The 17,721-nt window shown below is 39.3% G+C and overlaps 1 protein-coding gene across 5 annotated transcripts; it reads left to right on the forward strand.

Annotated features, from left to right (window-relative positions):
- Nucleotides 1-5,308: 5,308 nt before the first annotated feature.
- On the forward strand, nucleotides 5,309-8,259 carry LOC111242903 (chromobox protein homolog 1-like). Of its 5 annotated transcripts, none has more exons than XM_022787845.2 (5): nucleotides 5,309-5,448; nucleotides 5,526-5,661; nucleotides 6,174-6,431; nucleotides 7,049-7,215; nucleotides 7,793-8,259. In XM_022787845.2, the coding sequence occupies exons 3-5, from the start codon at nucleotides 6,389-6,391 to the stop codon at nucleotides 7,859-7,861; spliced, it is 279 nt and encodes a 92-aa protein (XP_022643580.1). In that variant the 5' UTR covers nucleotides 5,309-5,448; nucleotides 5,526-5,661; nucleotides 6,174-6,388; the 3' UTR covers nucleotides 7,862-8,259. The 5 variants fall into 5 exon arrangements, with proteins under 5 accessions (XP_022643580.1, XP_022643579.1, XP_022643578.1 ...); XM_022787844.2 differs by having other exon boundaries at nucleotides 5,526-5,571; XM_022787843.2 differs by lacking the exon at nucleotides 5,526-5,661 and having other exon boundaries at nucleotides 5,315-5,468.
- The last annotated feature ends 9,462 nt before the right edge of the window (nucleotides 8,260-17,721 follow it).

Here is a 17,721-nt window from a genome sequence, read left to right on the forward strand (position 1 = left end):
TGCCTGGTCGACTCCAGAAAGAGATAAATGAAGGCTATTCGACTGCTGCCGAATAACTTTATAATCGAAGACCTGTGGCAATATGCTAATTCCGGCAAGTATTTTAAAACGTAACAATTCGATATTTGTAGCCATTAAGGAACAGAACCAGATTATGACGAGTGTTTGAGTTCAGCTAGGTCGCGTCATGCGTGAAAACGTTTTCGAAGAACGTTCGAACGTTCGAAACGTTCACGAAGACTTAGCCTGATATGCAGCGACACCAAAGGAAATGTTTAGTTCAAAACCGATAGGTAAAATGTCTGTCTACTCTATCTATATTTGTGCCCTTGGTGCTACCTTCAGTGAGCCTGACGGATGACAGTGCACAAGTTAGTAGTAAAGATTCTGCGGTACGAATCTCCACGCGAGTAGCGGCCTCAATCCTAGCAGACAGATGTTTTTTGAAGTGCCATACTTTTCATTTCCATTCGCTAACACCTAATGACGCAAAACGACCGGTAACGGTAAACTGCTCAAGATATATCTTCGAAAAGTATTTCCTTATATATCTTGCCACTATCGCACTGAAAACAAAGTGGCTGTCTTTGCTCGGATCAAAGAAAGCTGCCTCTTAAACTGAATTTTTCAGTGGATTTTGGAGAGGGCGGTTTAGTACAGTGGTTGAATTTATATTTTTTTTTTAGCTCAAGCATCGTCCGAGTGCTCGAAACCTTTTCGGACGGGTATCTAAAAAGACCCTTTATAGTGGAACCACTTTTTCAGAACATGACCCAACAATAAAGTACTTACAGCCATTTGACTTCTCTTTTTAACACTAGACGTAAATTAGGTCAGTATATGCTGTTTATCCACAATAGAGCCCAGGGGAGGATTTTTTGTTAAACCTCGAACTGTATTCACTATGATATTATATTGTAGGCCATAAAACGAAGCTCAAATAATTAACTAATTATTTCTAATCTAACCTTGTCTACTCCATGCTGCGGTGACAGCAAAGAGATACGTTAGGTGTAATATGATGTCACTGAAGTATTTTGCACTCAGTCTCGTTATCGACTTCATCACATATTGCATAATTCATGTATTGTGATAGGCCCAGTGTTACCAGAAGCGCGCATGTATATCGCATATCTACGACATCTCAATGAAAAGTATCTGTTTCCATATGGCCGATTGCAGTTACTTGGATCTAGCCAACACACACGTAAACCTTGCTTGTCACGTCGCGAATAACGCCCTTCGCCTTGCCTTCCTGAGGGATGGCCAATATCGTATCATTAGATCGTGAGGTGTACCTGGCCATTATGCTGTACGGCCCACTTCATTTGGAATACCTAGCTTGGAAAAGCTATACGATGCAATTTGGCTTGGTACGTGATACTGAAGCAAACGAAGGAAATGGAGGCTATTTCCTCGCCGGCCGTAGTACGACATCTTGATCACCAGCAGCATTCTTCAGTTGATTCGCTACGAACGTGCCTGAAAGTATCGTAACATGCAGATTTCTGAAGTATCTGCTAATGTCTCACCTGCTGCTTTCCTAGAATTTTTAAGGGAGACGCCTCTTCAACTTTTACATTTGAAGCTTCGTTAGTAAAAGCTACGGGTATCTCACATCGTTCCTTGTATTTTTTCGTCCTTCTCTTTCTGGACGCCATTTTTTCAAGTCAGTGCAGTAATGTCATTCTGCTTCTTCTTTAAACGTAACCACTAAACAAGTTTATTAATAGGTTTTTGAAGATCGACGGTTGCCCGAAGGTTCGTATGTAGCAAGTCTGAATCTGTCTCGGGGAAGCTTAGGGAACAGTTATTTAGTCGTATGAAAGCTAAATTCGCGTTGATCAAAGGCAGACAGTAAGCGATTAGTGCATATAGCCTAAACACCTTGGATGAACGCTCCCATTCGTGTACGTAAGCACTAGGGTGGTATGATTTTTTCTAATTCTGAGGTCCTAAAGTCTAATTTAACGCTCTGTAATAAAGCACGTTCGAATACTCAAGAAAATCCGTTTCGCTGATTCTCTAATGTACTTCCTATTGCGAAGCAAAGGAAGCAAAAGAGTTAGATTGACCAGCGTGCCATCTCTGTGCTATAACGTATAATTCATATTGAAACCATTTGCCTTACTAGACATGGCTGTCTATTGTCCACTCTCCTACGTGATAGCCCTAAATTGTTTAGTGATCATGAAACGCTTCATCACACGTATATATATATGTCGTTACAAAGGCAACGATAAATCTTGTTAGCATCATTTAGAGGTACGCAAGCCAACTATTAAAATAATATAAAAAGATAATAGCCATCGAGAAAATGAACGGATACTACTAATGTAAAAGAGCAATCAATAATTGACTAGAACTAGCTTTCCACGGTGTGAAATCTAAAATAGAAAGTTTCGGCTATATAGACGTGGATGAATGCTTGAACAAAAATTGAAAATGAAGGATTAGCTCGTGACCCACCTTAGCCAATGCCCGCAGCATCTTACAAGCCTCCCTTCTATCCGGAAGCATTGCGGCGGTATCCAACCGGTCAACAATTCGCTCCACTGACGAATGTCCGTCTTCTTGCGGGGAAGGCTCGGAAGAGCCTCCACCCCCAAGAAGTCCAGAGAGGAACATACTACCAGCGACCGAGGTGCCTCAACAAACAGGCCAGATCTATGTGCAAACTTCGCGTCTCCACCCTGTTGAGCATAATATAGCAAAATGTTAACCCCACTATTGATATTTTAAGCCTCTTTTGATAACATGTAACTGTGACCTTCAAAAGTTCATACATTGTGATTGTCCCCGCAATACGGACTACGATACCCATCTAGTGGCCTTCAAATAGCGATAAACATCTGTAACAAAACACTCTTGATCAGAAATTTGCCTCTACCGTTAGCGTCGACGAAATATTTTCCATGGAGCTGCATATATTACTGATCTGTCTAGATCCTCGGGTGAGTACTACGACATTATTCAAAGAACACGACTGATAAAATTTTACTTCGGATAACCATACTGTGAAGTCTTAGAAGGGGTTCGCGTGGGCAGAGTTAGCCTCAATAACAGATATACGACGGGAAAATAAATATGAAGTTCAGCTTGCATCGTTTAACAACATTCATAAAAATATTATATATTGCGATATAACGATATTGATAATAATTTTTCACCCAACTTGAATGAGTACTATTGCCTCTAGTGATCTTAGCAGAATTTTTGAGAAATATTTCTTTGACAAATATGAACAGCGTATAAAAAAAATACTGTAAATCAATATTAGCGTTTTTGTTTGGCATATAGCCACACAGGCCGTATAGGCCAATGGAAGTGTTAAGGAAGATATGAAATTATACGTACTTGTCATTCATCTGAAATTTACATGCGAAGTAGTAATTACACTGAATAGAGAAATAAATTATAATTTATGTCCGCAGTAATAAAGTAAGGTGCAATGAAAAAATTGTCCAATGATATTTATACAACTTGAATTATTTGCTGCCCGCTATCGGACTGCAGTAGAAATCTATAAGGTTTGGGAATTATACGTAAAGGAGAAGGCGATGGCGATGCTACTGTAGCAGTATGCCAATGAATTATGGCAGTGCTGGAAGCGAGTTCAGCACATACGTAATAGAATACATATTTTCCGCAATATTAAACAGCTTCTACCTAATACAAAAATAATAATAATGAAAAACCTATAATAATATCTGCACCGCACATACGTGTTCACGTAACATCTTCTAACATCTTGGAATATCAGACAGTGATTATCAGAGAACTCAAACGCACCAACTGTTTTGTTCCGGGATTGAGTAACACTCCCAGCAACTACTCCAAGTTATCTACCAACAACTGCCAACAGAACGTTACATATAAAAAAAATTTGGTGCTACCGTTCATTTCAAATAGCAAAATACCAACGTATTTATTATAGATATCCATGGCTTCATAGACTTGAGACGTTTAAAGATGGAGCTTTGCACAATATGTAATATGGCTGATTTTGATGTACACGCAATTGCAGAATGAGGCTTCCTCTTTTCACGTCTCTAGCTTTTCTCTACTTACATCTGCTTGTGTTGTGAACTTCCACCTGCTGCTTTGCCGCAATTTAACCGCTGAGCACGACCATTGCATGAATCAGTTCATTTTCAAAGTTTTTTTTTTATATGCACACGTAGACGTCACGTTTTTTTGAGCGTTACAGCTAACGCACAGCGTCTGTCAAAACTGTTTTTTTTCGCATGCGAAGGAACAAGTGAGAAATTTTTCTTCGACTATTTAGTAGAAGAGCAAAAGTGCACCCATAATCTTAAACTTTCGGTGGAATCACGTACATAAGCAGCAACAACTCCCAAAGTATAATCGAAATGTCAAATAAAAGCAATCAGAGTACTAATAGGGACGGCCTGTAGCCAAAAGAAATAGACTTTATGAATTCAAACCGTTGCTTACAGGTCAGCACCGCTACCATCTGGCCCAGCTGAGTGACAGGCCGAGCCAGCATCGATGCAACCCGTCAGCCAGCAGACGAACGAGCTGTAGAATAAATTCGTAAAGCGCTAGGTAACTATAGCCGTAGTCACCACACACGTCACCAACACAGTCTGATCCGTTGTATCTTGCTGGTAGGTTGTCGGATCGCGAAAGTACTACTGTCTGTATGTACGTCCGGCCGTCTGTCTGTCTGTTTGTTGGTCTATCTTTTGCGTCACGTCACATTACTAACCGGACACGCACACACAGCGCGAAGTTTTAATTTGGTCTTAAACAAAGCGGCTCTTATATTAAAACAACGTCATAACGTCCGTCATTATTATCAAATCATGATCATATACAAGCTACTGCTTCCTCCACTAAAAGGATAATTTCGATGATTGGTAATATGGCTGGCTCACCAACTATCTGCTTTAGTAGGGAAGAACGAATGCGAAAAATTTTCCCCTTCAGGATATATAGCGGACAGACCCCGAAGAGGAATTACGTAAAGTCCCAACTTTGCTGCGGGTCCATGCCGCCACGATGGTAACTACATGTCCACGTTAAGGCAGATACCAAGAACGCTAGACTGGGGACTCCGAAAAAGATCGAAAGACTAATTCGAAAGACTCAAAATTGTCTGCACTAGTTGTGGAGCATGCTGATATAATTTTCGAGCTTGTGTGCTAGCCAGGATTTCTCCTGCCTGTATAGTGATTTTCAATAGAGATCTGAACCCTAGACCGATTCAAATTGTTGCGCGCGGACAGTGCACTAGTCCAGGTGATCCCGACAATCGGGCATTGTGTGATTGTTTCTGATCTGTCGCTCCGTGCTATGGTTTGTTATTTATATTTGTGTGTGTGCGTGTGCTGTCCTCTAGTTTGCCGGCTGGAGCACGAAAGGACCGAGTTGTTCAACTGCGAGGAGAGATAATTGCGATTTGTCATCGTCACTTGTGTGATCGTATGTTTCTTAGTTATCAGGTGTGTGTATTGGCATTGTAGCAATAAACCAATTTTTAACATCACTATCTATTTCAGTGACCGCGCTTTTGCCCTGCGTTTTACTGTTCGATTCCGTGCTACGGTACGTAGTGTTGGCGTCTTTGACCACCGTCGTCGTTTCGCTTGCGAAAGCTCCCACGTTTAATGCGGCTGCGCCCTTCGCGTCACCAACGTAATATTACAGACAATGGCCGGGCGTATCAACGAACGCTCAACAAACTCCGGAAAAAAACAATCAAATATTCATTCAGTGGTGTTTTTATACTGGCTTACGGCGGTAGGGCTTGTCAGGTGGCTTAAGCCGAGCTTTGCATCGTAATGAATTTTTTTTTGAGATTCTCTACGGTAGTCCTCTGTGTCTTATTTGCTATAGCAGTGTTTTCGTAATGGATGAAATTGAATTCATTCGTAAATACTTCGCGTGTAGCATTTGCAATTATAGGCTTGTTCGCGATCGTTCGGTTATTATACATTATTTATAAGTAGATCTTCTTTTTCTGATTTTTAACAATTTGGTACTGGACTAGCTGACTTTTTTTTAAAATAATACTAATAACGGAATTTGCTTTTCTGTTTCTTTTATGTGTTTAAAATAGTGATTAAATAAGTCCGTACTGTGTGCAGCTAGGAGGACTTTTAAACCTGACCATGCGTGTTTGTCCGTTTTGTTCGGATCATTTGCAGAAAAAGGTTAGCCGCCCAGTGACGCGTTGCACGCTTTGAGAGTGTGTCAGTGACTGCCGGAAGAAGCAAGTTTATACATAATCGTCGTTAACCTTTTAAGTGAGAGGCTTTTTCGCTTCGTGAGCAAAGACAACGCGACATTTTATCCGTATTACGGCAGTGCTGCTGTGGACGGATCCCGCAAAGCTTTCAGCGTGGCGGACAGCGATCGCAAAATGGTTTCTGCTGAGGAGAAGAAGGACGAATTACGGAGTGATGGTCAGTAATGTTAGTGATTTGTCTTAGTCACTCAAGAAAACATTTTGACTCTTTTTTTATACGTTAAGTAATACCTATAAAATGCTGTGCTCTGTTTGTTGGCAACAGTATAGCAATGTTTATTATATATTAAAAAGCAAGCTTTTTTTACTGTTTATACTTTGTTGTTGAAACGCAAAAAAACAATTTCTTAATATCATATTCCATGGTCGAACGTTTTTTTTCCGAGCTGATCCCTACAAGTAGTTAGCGAATTAAGCATAACTAATATTTGGATTCTGTCTTAGCGCAATATTCTGTGTATTCGATTGTTAATATTTTTGAATTTTGAGAACGAAAAAGTAGGAATCAGTGTTGCACGAATATACTAATGTAAGGGATTTATTTACCGGAGAGAATAAATTAGTTGAACTCGAAGAATAAAACATCTGAACACTAATTGGACTATTATAAAGTTCGCAGTAATCGAGAGATTTTGTATTGGGCCAGGTAGTTTGGTAAGCGCTCGTCTTCTTAGTATAGTGAAACCTACGGGTCCACCTAGTCAAGCAAAACTGCTGCTCATTCAGAACATCAGATATAACGTTGTGATCTCTGGTGATGGTTCCCTGTCTTAGGTGAAAAAAAGGAGAAAAAAGCTAGGGGCTTTGAACGAGGACTGGAGGCCGAGAAAATTCTAGGCGCTACCGATGCTGCAGGCGAACTAATGTTTCTCATGAAGTGGAAGGACTCTTCTGACGCAGACGTAGTTCCAGCAAAAGTTGCGAACGTGAAGTGTCCGCAGGTAAATCCGATCTTGAACGATTTAGGATAACAATGTTTGCGTAACACTAGCTCTTGACTAGAGACGCAATGTATCCTATTCTTAGCCAAGCGCACTAACAGTTGTTTTATGAACAATTTAATCAGAATAATTTTTATTTTATAATAAATATTTTATATGATTATATTTTACATTATATTAACGTCCTTCGAAGACGCCCTTTATTATATCGAATTTTGAGGCAATTCTGCGAACATACAATTCAAGTCGTGGTTAATTCTTTTTAACAAAAAAAAATTAATTTTTTCTTGGAAACGGCCGAATCTAATTTTAATTGAGTATGTTTTAAACTAGGAGCTCTAGCGGTCATTCAGTTACAGTTATAGAACTACGCAACTCGCATGTATGAAAGGTATATATTTTTGAGAAAGTTATGTTTCTCAAAGTAAGTTTCAAGTTCTCGGATACACAGTGTGTATGTGATGCAGTGTGAGAACGTCAACACAGTCATCTAAATCAGTAAGCCGAATCTAGTATTTCCGTAGGTTTATCATTTTTACAAATCTGGCTGTTTTAATCAAAGATTTTCTATTATTAGGTTGTAATCAAGTACTATGAGGAAAGGCTCGTATGGGACTCGTCAACTTGCGGAAAGGATAAAAAGTAAATCGAGACCCCAGGAATGACAACGCAAGATTCGAACAGATCAGCCGATTCTGCTTTCGACGCAATGCCACAGTATATTGAGGGATTACTAATCCCGACAGTGACCATAGTGGGCGCAAGACCGGAGGCGAAGTAGTAGAGATTACTAGCTCCTATGTCTAAACCAAACTACAAGCTTGTGTATATTTTGCAACATGTCGAATATTATTATTATGAATAGAGAATTTGAATAATATGGAAAATAATGCAGAACGATAATAAGATTAATAATATCGCACTGATGTACTTCTCTATTCGTTTTGATCTATTTTAAGCGTACAGTGGTGCGACAATTGACTGTATAATCTTGTAAGAATAACTTTAACATAAATTAGAAAATAAAGTTATGAAAAACACCAACTGCAACTCATTGATGCTCTTAGTGTTAAATGTGTTACAATACACAGTAATTTACAAGGTATTTACGGACCTCACCACTATCCTGATTGTACCTTGTAATTCATTTAAACAAAGCGCTCTCTGAAGCCGAAGTTACATTTTTAAGAATTGACTTTCACTAATCAGTATTCAGAAGGTGAAAACGTATAAATGTTGGTTTATTCGTTTCCTGTCATTCACAAATTAAAGACGCGGTAAGAAGATTGCTGAGTATGTTCCATTGGGCCTTAGCAGGTATACGCTGAACTGACATTAACTTCGCCGTTTATAAGGTCAATCAGTATGAAACGTGACATAATGAAGATATTTGCCTTATGATGATGCCCCGTCGGTTTAATTGAATTTACCCACTGATTTAATTGTCTCCGATTAACGTAGACGATTTTCCCAAGTGAAAATTCAGTGCAAGAATGTGAGAGTAAAAAGGAACACGTTTCTACGTCTCCTTTTGATCCTTATTCTAATTATGCGGCACTCAATTGTCCAGTTTTTTTTTCAATTTAATTTGTTCGAGATGAACAGGTATGGTATTGTTACATATATCAAACCTGAGTACTAACACCCATGCGCTGTGAGGTAACTCGACTTCCACCGCTACTCTTAAGCTTTCCTTATTCGACTTTGCAGGGTGTCTTGCACGAAACCCATTTTCGAGTTGAAAAAATGCCTTCTCGAATAGTTCAAATTAGCAGCGCACGGTTTTCTAGCAGTAGAACCTTCACCGAGTACGAAATTTATATCTCCGCTGCCGTAGCTTTAAGATGGCATTTATATTCGTACTCAATTTTTTTGACTTTGCGTAGCTTACTACAACTCGCCTGCTAAAAGTTGGAGTGGGTAGATCCGACTGAATGGCCTCGGATTTCAAAGAGTACCAATGCGTACTGAGGCAAAGAAGCCTACGAAAAGGTCGTACCGTTAAAAAATTGCCTAATCTTAAACTACGAGATTAATATTTGATCGAGTTGATTTTCATATTCCTTGGATTCTACTCTGTAAATAGTTTGTCCCTATAAAAGCTTAGTGGGACTTGTTTGCCCGCTGATTTAACGGACACATATTCATTTAAATTCGAACCAAGGCATAGACCCATTTCGCTTCATGGTTGAAACCGCTCGTTTAATGGAAGGCCTAACGGTGCCGAACATAAAACGCAAGACTTTTCGCAATCACTTATCAGGTCGAAGTTATTCTGTTCCTACATTTTTATCCTATTATTCCTTATTATTATTTATTTTATTATGGAGCGGATTTGGTATGTTTGAAGCTGTTCGATTTTGGTAGGCAGTTTGTCTTACGTTCACATCTAAAATTGAACAATAAAGTCAATAAGAAATTAGGTAATGTCTGATAGGATACCTAACGTAGTAGATGATTTTTAAATACTAAGCTTACTGACACTATCTATTCCGACCGTCAGTTTTGATTGCGATGTGATAACGCTTGCCTTTCTTACTTTCAAAAAGTCCGGCAAACGCTGAAACTAATCGTTAATGGTAGGCTTAGTATTAAGGTAAAGCTTTCTCGTTTCTACTTCTACATTGTTTTATCTTGAGCCGGTTGTGGTGGAACAGTTGTCTTTTACTAAGATATAAAAAAAAAAAAGCCTGACATTGTATGTCTTTCCTAGCAGATATCTCAAGGAAATTCTCTTTTTCTTAGCGGCGTAAAAAATGCCGGAAGTGACGCAACATGATAGTACTATTTATAACTGAGTTTCCCTATTGACTCGATTACGACTCGTAATAATAATAAATAATAAACTGTAATAAACTGTAGCGTCGCTGTATGGAAATCAGAATGGCCGCAGTTCTAAGTTAATGCGTTTTTGAACTTGCGAATTTACGAGTTGAGTAAAATAAATTAGTTGTACTTTGTGGTGCGACTTTGTGCTGAAGTAGACTCGTGCTTTCACCTCGAGTAGTTTCAACGTGATCGTTTTCCAAAGGTGGATAGTCGTATCTCGTTGGCCAACCACGTTAATGTTGTGCGCAGTAGAGTGTCTGCAGAAATCCATCATGACTCACGCCTACTTTAATGTACTAGTGGACGGCAATAATAGAAAAAAAAAAAGGTAAATACAATTCCTGTAGTAGGCTATTGGGCACTTAATCCTTGCGTGTGTTTTTGCACCCACGTAAACATGAACTCCCAGCACATTGTGCGGTAGAAATACAGAGAACTAGATATTTATACTAATGTGTATTCTTCTGGCTTTATTATAGTATTTGATGTTAGCAGAATATAAGAAGGCGGCTGAACGGGTGATGGTGTGAAAGTTTCAACGATAAAAAAAACAAAAAAAAAGAAAAAAAAACCTGTTTTTCTAATGGTCTGCATTCATCCGTGACTATAGCGCGTTCGTGAGCTTGTCATGGCTGGAGAGAAAGTCCAATCTTTTTTGTAATCCTAATGTGTTAACGGTAATATCAACATACAGAACTACTTACCTTCATATACCCGTGTCTTCACTACAGCCGCTACTTCACACTCTACAAATCATACGCCGTTATTCTAACGAATAGTCTCTGTTCATGTTTCTGGATAGCACAATGCTAACGTTAACTGTTGATCGGCGTTCAAATGTTAAAGGTTGTGCTCGTAAATTGCAGTCAACTGAATTTTTGTACTATCTATTTTGCTGGCCATATGCTACCTTGGATTCACTTAAGGTGATCAAGCATATTAGTGACAGATTCTATAAATTTACACATTGAAGTTTTCAGCTTTTCTTCAGTGTGTGCTAAGATCATATTCAGACTATTTCGGATAGATGCTGATTCATGTCTACCCATTGCTTCACATGAAGAAATATCTTTGTACCTCCCTGTATAGCTGTCTTACATGTTCCGTGAACGATTAGCAACACTGCCAGGGAAGGCTTTATTAATGGCCTATCAATGCGTTTCACACTTTCAGCCATTTAGCAGATTTTTATGCCGTTCTAACCGTACTAATGAGGTCCAATTGACTTTCCCTTCGAACATCTTTAGCTTACAATTGTTTAAATTAGTTGATTTGCCGAGACGTTTGTCCGCTAAGCCGCTAAGCTATTGCCGATAAGCTACTATACTGCTGGCTATATAGTTTTCGACGTATAGGTTTGTGTTCCCAAGTAATTATTGCTAGCATTGTTGACTGTTTTTTTAATTTTTTTTAGCATTTTCCATTATTATTTTTTTGTGAATGAGCTTCCGGGATTACCCCTTTTGGGTATAGCATTAAAAACGTGCCCTCACTAGGAATCTAACCAGAATGGGTCTTGCTGGACTTACGTAGGGTCTTTGTAGTGATCAAGTTTTTAATAAGCTTGGTCGAAGTGACAAACCTGGCAACTTCTGCGTCATTAAGAGTGGCGTTTCAGCTTAGGACTACTGTTGCAGCGTTATGTTTTTATTTCACATATGGCCAAATAATCTCTTTTCTTTAGTCCTAGTTAACAAAACTGGCATTTTTATTGTTTTTTTTTTTCTCTATGTGTGCGCTTACAAGATAACAGACAGTTTACCGTTGCTCTATTGAGATTTTATAGGGTGCATGGATGGATCTTGGCTTGGTAGATTGCCAAACACTTGCATACGTACAAGGGCAAATAATAAAATGAAAGCGTTGTTCAGATATTCCCAGCCTCTTGTTAAGCTGTGTTACGGTCAGGACAACTGAAATAAGATCACAATCGATGGAACAACCTTTCATTACATACGGTAGATATTAGCAGTGCGAAAACCTCGCACAAAAGTTCTTCACTAGAGCTGCCGTCATGTTTAAACTCGATTTTCGTAGAACGAGCGACTGAAAGTGTCAGAGAAGTCTGATTGATTGGTAATTGCAAAGATACTCTTAGAATTTTTCTCTGTATTCAACAGCGAAAATATCTGAGTCAACTAGTTAATATTGGTTATTAATGTTATTACTAAATTGCTGACATTTTGTTACTATGAATAGGCCGAAATTCCATATAATCGCCTCTCTTCATTTGTAACAGTTTTCATTATGATATAGATGGTTTTCCTTAGAATGCTTACGGTAAACTATGTACGTGATGGCGGTAAGGACAAGTTCGACCAATGATCTGCCGCGCTTCAAAGACTGCCAACAAGCTTGGCAGAAGCCAACAATCAGCTGTACATTTCGATTATGATTGCTACGCCACCAATGCTATTTCTCTCAGTCTTCCGATCAAAAATCCAGATACGTTGTGGCCATCCATTCGGCTACATGCACGCAACGTTCAGCTGTAACTAGAGAGACACGGGCCAACGACAGATAGCAAGCGAGTATGGAGACATATATGTATGTCCTTTTATTTACGCTCATATACTTTCTAATTGTTTGTAGCCGCCTTATTGAGAAACACTCATTATGAATAAAAAAGTATTGAAGTCAAGGTTCTTGTCGTCATCGTTGTCAATGACACATTGTTATAATCAGTTTCCAGTAATCGTAAAAACCGCACTAACCCAACGCTGTCCTACTAGAACCACTGACTTCACAATGTCAATCAAGGCATCAACAAAAGAGCTCTATTGCTAAAGAAAACGTATTAAGTCGCATTTTAATTGTTGTTAAGCGTCACGATGGTTCTGCCCATGGACTTTTGATTCAATAAAAGCCATATGACTATGGTGCATTGGGAGGATCCATTAAAAAATATTCGTAGAAGGTGTAAGGGCACTTGCGTAAGTTAGATATAACGGTGCCATAGAGCGGTGGAACTTTGTTAATTTAGGTAAAATGACAAAGCATCACCTAGAAAGGGTAAATTTTAGCGCGAAGATTTAAAAGTCTGCTTCTACTTCATTGTAGTTTAGGCGTTTACTGCGCATTACAATTTAGTAACAAACATTTCTGCTGACATATTGTTATTTGTCGTATACTAATATCTAATAGTGCTAAGCAAACGAACAAAATTCTGCTCAAACGTGAGGTTCGATAGTACATTTTCGAAGCAGTAGATTACAAATGTAAATATATTAAGCTGACATTATCTGTGAAACTCGAAAGCGCCGAATTAGAGTAAGAACAAGTCTTTTACAGGCTTTTGGATTACGTCATTTTAACCCTAGCGCCTATAATTACTGCAGGTCTCGTGTATGAGAGATTTCCATTTACTTAGCATAGAAGCAAGTGGTTGACTTCGTCATACAATATTTGGCACCCGACATGGATTTCTATCTCTCCGGTAATAGTCATTTTAACTGCGAGAAGTTATGTTGTTGATTCGACCGAGATCTTACAAAAGTACGGTAGATAAAAATGCAGGATAGCCACCACTCAATATCTAGTACGCCTTCCTGCGCCGTGTCTTTGGTCTTAACAATGCGAAGCAATGCTGGCGTGTTTCTGTGTACAACAACAGTAGAAAGAGCGTTATTTCGTTCGATACTATCAGCCGTAAGACACTTTTGACCTCGTATGCAAATTCGGATCATGTCCGGTAACCGCAGGTAAATTGTACTGCAATAAAAATAAAAGATCCTGTATACATGGTACTTCGATAGATTGCACGTTGCCAGCGTCACAGACGTATACGACATCTTGCTGTACAGTTGCCTAAGGTATATATCCAGACCTCTAAGCATTGTCACTATTAGTTCTAGTTATCGTTATCGCCGTAGCGATCGAGGAGATTGCACTGATTCCAGCCACAGTCACGCGATCCTTGCTATTATTTCCATTACTATAACCCATTCGGTTATTGCTGGCTACAATTATGCAGCTGTCGTTCAAAACGCTTCACACAAAAGGGAGTGGGCTGTTAAAGAAGCGTCTGGCCACCCCGCCTCGCGTACGCCAAATCACCTGGGTTCGTCATGTGTGTAGCCGCTGGCATTTAATAACTGTAGTTATTACATTAGCGCTGCTGCAATGCTCTTTGAATTGAACATTTGTTGGGGGAGATTTGAGGTGAGGCTGGGGGGATACGATTGTTATGAACCTCAGTACTATAATGAGTTCGCAGTGATCGTGTAATACGCATTCCCGTGAGTCTTACGGATATTATTGAAGCAGATTGTCGATTTCCAGCTTGTTTGATCTTCGAGCTTTAGAGGGGAGGAATTGGCTTGGTCAGCTGGCGATGCGTCGAAATGCAGTCTGAAGTGATATTTTATACATATACCGCACCTCTAAAAGTCTTAATAACAGTATTAAGGTGTAACTAAGGTGACAACAGAATAACGGTATTCACTAGACTTTCCAACCCAGCGGCACTGCTGTAAACGAACAATGTAGTGGACGTAGCTATACATAAACTTTTTGTCACCATTAAAACCATTTGTCAAACAAATGCTCGATATAGGCCACGATAGGACAGGACAACAGATTAAACTAAACCGTAACACGTAAGCGGAACTTTGTGTTTTTTTTTTTCTCAAAATATTAATTAAGTCTATTAGTTTATCCATATCCATTGTTATAGCTAAATTTTCTTATATTTGATTACATACATAGCTTTAAAGCTACCCGCATACGAGCAAAAACCTTGAAGTTGGCTATGTACATGATAAATGCACGTGTTGTTATATACCAATACCCCATCCTTGTATACGTATTGTGGAACACATACGTTATTATAGTTAGTCGAAGTCCTACTATATTGTGAGCTTAACGTTTGTTACCTCTATTTCATATAATTGGATTCCGTCCTGACAATTCCATGGCGCGAGAATATATATTATAGGATCGCGGACGAGATTCGTAGAGAATAACACTGGGTGTATGTGTGGGTATACGAGGTAGTCAGCAGTGCAAGCAAAATAACGTTATGCAGTTGAAGGGGTAGCTAAGCGTGATATGACTTTGCCTACTTCCTAGTTTACAGGCCCAGGTAGTTTATGCTATCCATGTTTGCCTTGAAATTGTAGCCCAAGGCACTAGTTGACGTGGATAAGCCTCATTCGAACCGTTAAGCCGACTCAGAAATTATTCACCCTTATGGCACTCATTCCTGTTATCAATCACTGTGAACAATCAAGCATATAGTGATACTGCACAATTTTTTTTATTTTATTGTGCTTTTTTTCAGAACAAAGATTATGTTCCAGATGATGAAAAGGAAGGTTTATTAAGAGACGATTCCACAGGCCCACCACGGGAACGTAGCTATCTACTAGCCTTGAGTTTGTGCGATATTGTGCTTTGGTTGTGTTTGAAAAAGGATAGAAGGAGCATAAAGTCCTTTTTTTTTTAAAACAGAAAAAAAGAAGGGACAAATGTGCCGAGAGGATGCGGTCTCAACAGTAACCGAACGCATAACATAAAAGCGGTTCGTAAGCTTCCGAACAAATGACATCAATTTCGGTGAGCAACTACAGTCCACACGATCTGCAATGTCCGATACAGAAACAGCAGCAAAGGCTCCACATCATGATTCTTGATGAATTCACTGGAAACCTAAGCGTTCTCGATATATTCAAAACTGCCTAAGCCGTTAAACAAAAGTGTTTGGATGCGTCACAAGGGCAAAATCGTTTTCGAAAAAGCGTGTAGTGGCCTGCGGTGATTCAAAAAGGAATATGATTATAAGGTATGGCTAGTGAATAAGAAAAAATCGTTGATTAAAGAGAAGAGCCCGTCAACCGAAGCCGCGTTCTTCCAGGCTTTTGCTGAGGAAAGGCAATTGAAGGCTTGGCAAAATTTTAGCCAACAATGAATGAAAATAACGAACAAAATGTATCTACTAAATGCCCCAAAGGGGAAGTTGTGCTGTTTCAAGTGTAAGTGAGAAACAGGAACACGCTTTATTGCGTATTCAACGATAGGATCCTGATTTGAGGTTTTTTTTGTTTGAAAAAGGCAAGATCACCAGTCTTCTGTGCTACATTTTAAGTACTTAGCAGCCAGAATTTATTTATGCCAGCACGGGTTAGCATAGCAGCGTCAACAGAACATCAACGAATACTAAACCGCAATTTAATCTGTTGCATGGCGGGTTGTTCTTTAACTCTCTGATTTTTCTGTTCTAACAGAAGTTCGGTAGTGTTGGGGCTGACGTTGTTGATTCACGGCTGATGCCGGTCTAAATTCCACTTCTGAAAATCCGTCAGTCACTTCTGTTCCCCTGCTGACGATATCGCCCTGGGGTTGAATGCACCATCTTAATAATATTCACACGACTTGATGACACAGACTTGTAGATCTTGGCGTCATCCGTCCAATGTTTTGGCAGGCCGACATGGGTAGGGCATGCTCCCGACGTCTTGCTGCAGATCGGCATAGATTACAGAATAAAACACCCACTCAAATGCGCAGTGACGTATCGCGTTGACGGATTGCGAAGAGACATACATTGTCAGTGACACTTAGGCAGTATGCTAGATGAATAACTATACACGAGGAACAAAGCTAGAAACGATTGCGTACGCATAACGGAACTTACTTACGTGTACATTCTATTTCTGTTTCATATCGCTTAGTTAAGGTAACAGCCTAGAGCGGGAAGCAAACCAGTGACGGTAAATCATGCCCTGGACACTAAACGACGCCTGCCGATAGGCAATCAGCATATGCTGGACGGATATGGCATAATATGATGCGAACAATATCCATTGGTATTAAAAACGAAATATCTTTGGGCTAGCAATAAGGACAGTGAATCCGTCAAATTCGCATAGGACAATGAAATTGCTATAATTAAGGTGGACGACTATCAGCCGTTAGGCCGCTCTGCAATACCAGGTTTTAGATCGAAAAATGATAGCAATCTTTCTTCGTGGGTCGATCACATCCAGGTGGGTCAGCAGTGAAATATGGCTTCGGTATATTGCAAGAGATTTCAACTAGCTTTATATAGTTAAAATTGCACGCTACATTGCACGATATTCAGAAAATGTTTTTACGTTTTTTTTTTTTAGAGCTATCGGTATGGCGCACCAGAACGACGCGAATACGACGCGGCCAAATGCCTGGTGCTTGGCATCTGCTCGTGCTTTGAAATTAGGATTTCGTCCTGTGATCCAGGCAAGAAGTGGTTGTGATCTTTACTGTCTTGGTCATCATGGGTACAAACAAAGCCAAATGATCTATGAAAATTTCTTAAACTGACAGCGAACTTAGCGCTCCGGTAAGCGAGCTATTAATAATATAATCGTATGTTTTGTTGATTCCTATTTAATTATACTTTTATGAATGATGAAGGGAGAACTTAGCTGATTCAGACCCACGAAGCCATGCCAAGTTCTTTCCTAATGAAGCAAACAATTTCTTAACATTGATGATTTCAATTGATAATGAATATTATATTTTGCTATTATGTATGCTGTTATTAGGAAGCCAAACTGTGTTAATCAGATAAATAATTGCTTCTTTTACTTATATATACTATTTTGATTTAGCATTGGCCTTTGGTAGACATAAAATTACACCATCTTTAGACACTAATTCACACAAACCCGGATGCAACTTTTGAAAGAACTCTAAACC

The sequence above is a fragment of the Varroa destructor genome, unplaced genomic scaffold (genome assembly GCF_002443255.2).
Source record: "Varroa destructor unplaced genomic scaffold, Vdes_3.0 BEIS01000001.1, whole genome shotgun sequence".
In the NCBI taxonomy this organism is placed as follows: domain Eukaryota; kingdom Metazoa; phylum Arthropoda; class Arachnida; order Mesostigmata; family Varroidae; genus Varroa; species Varroa destructor.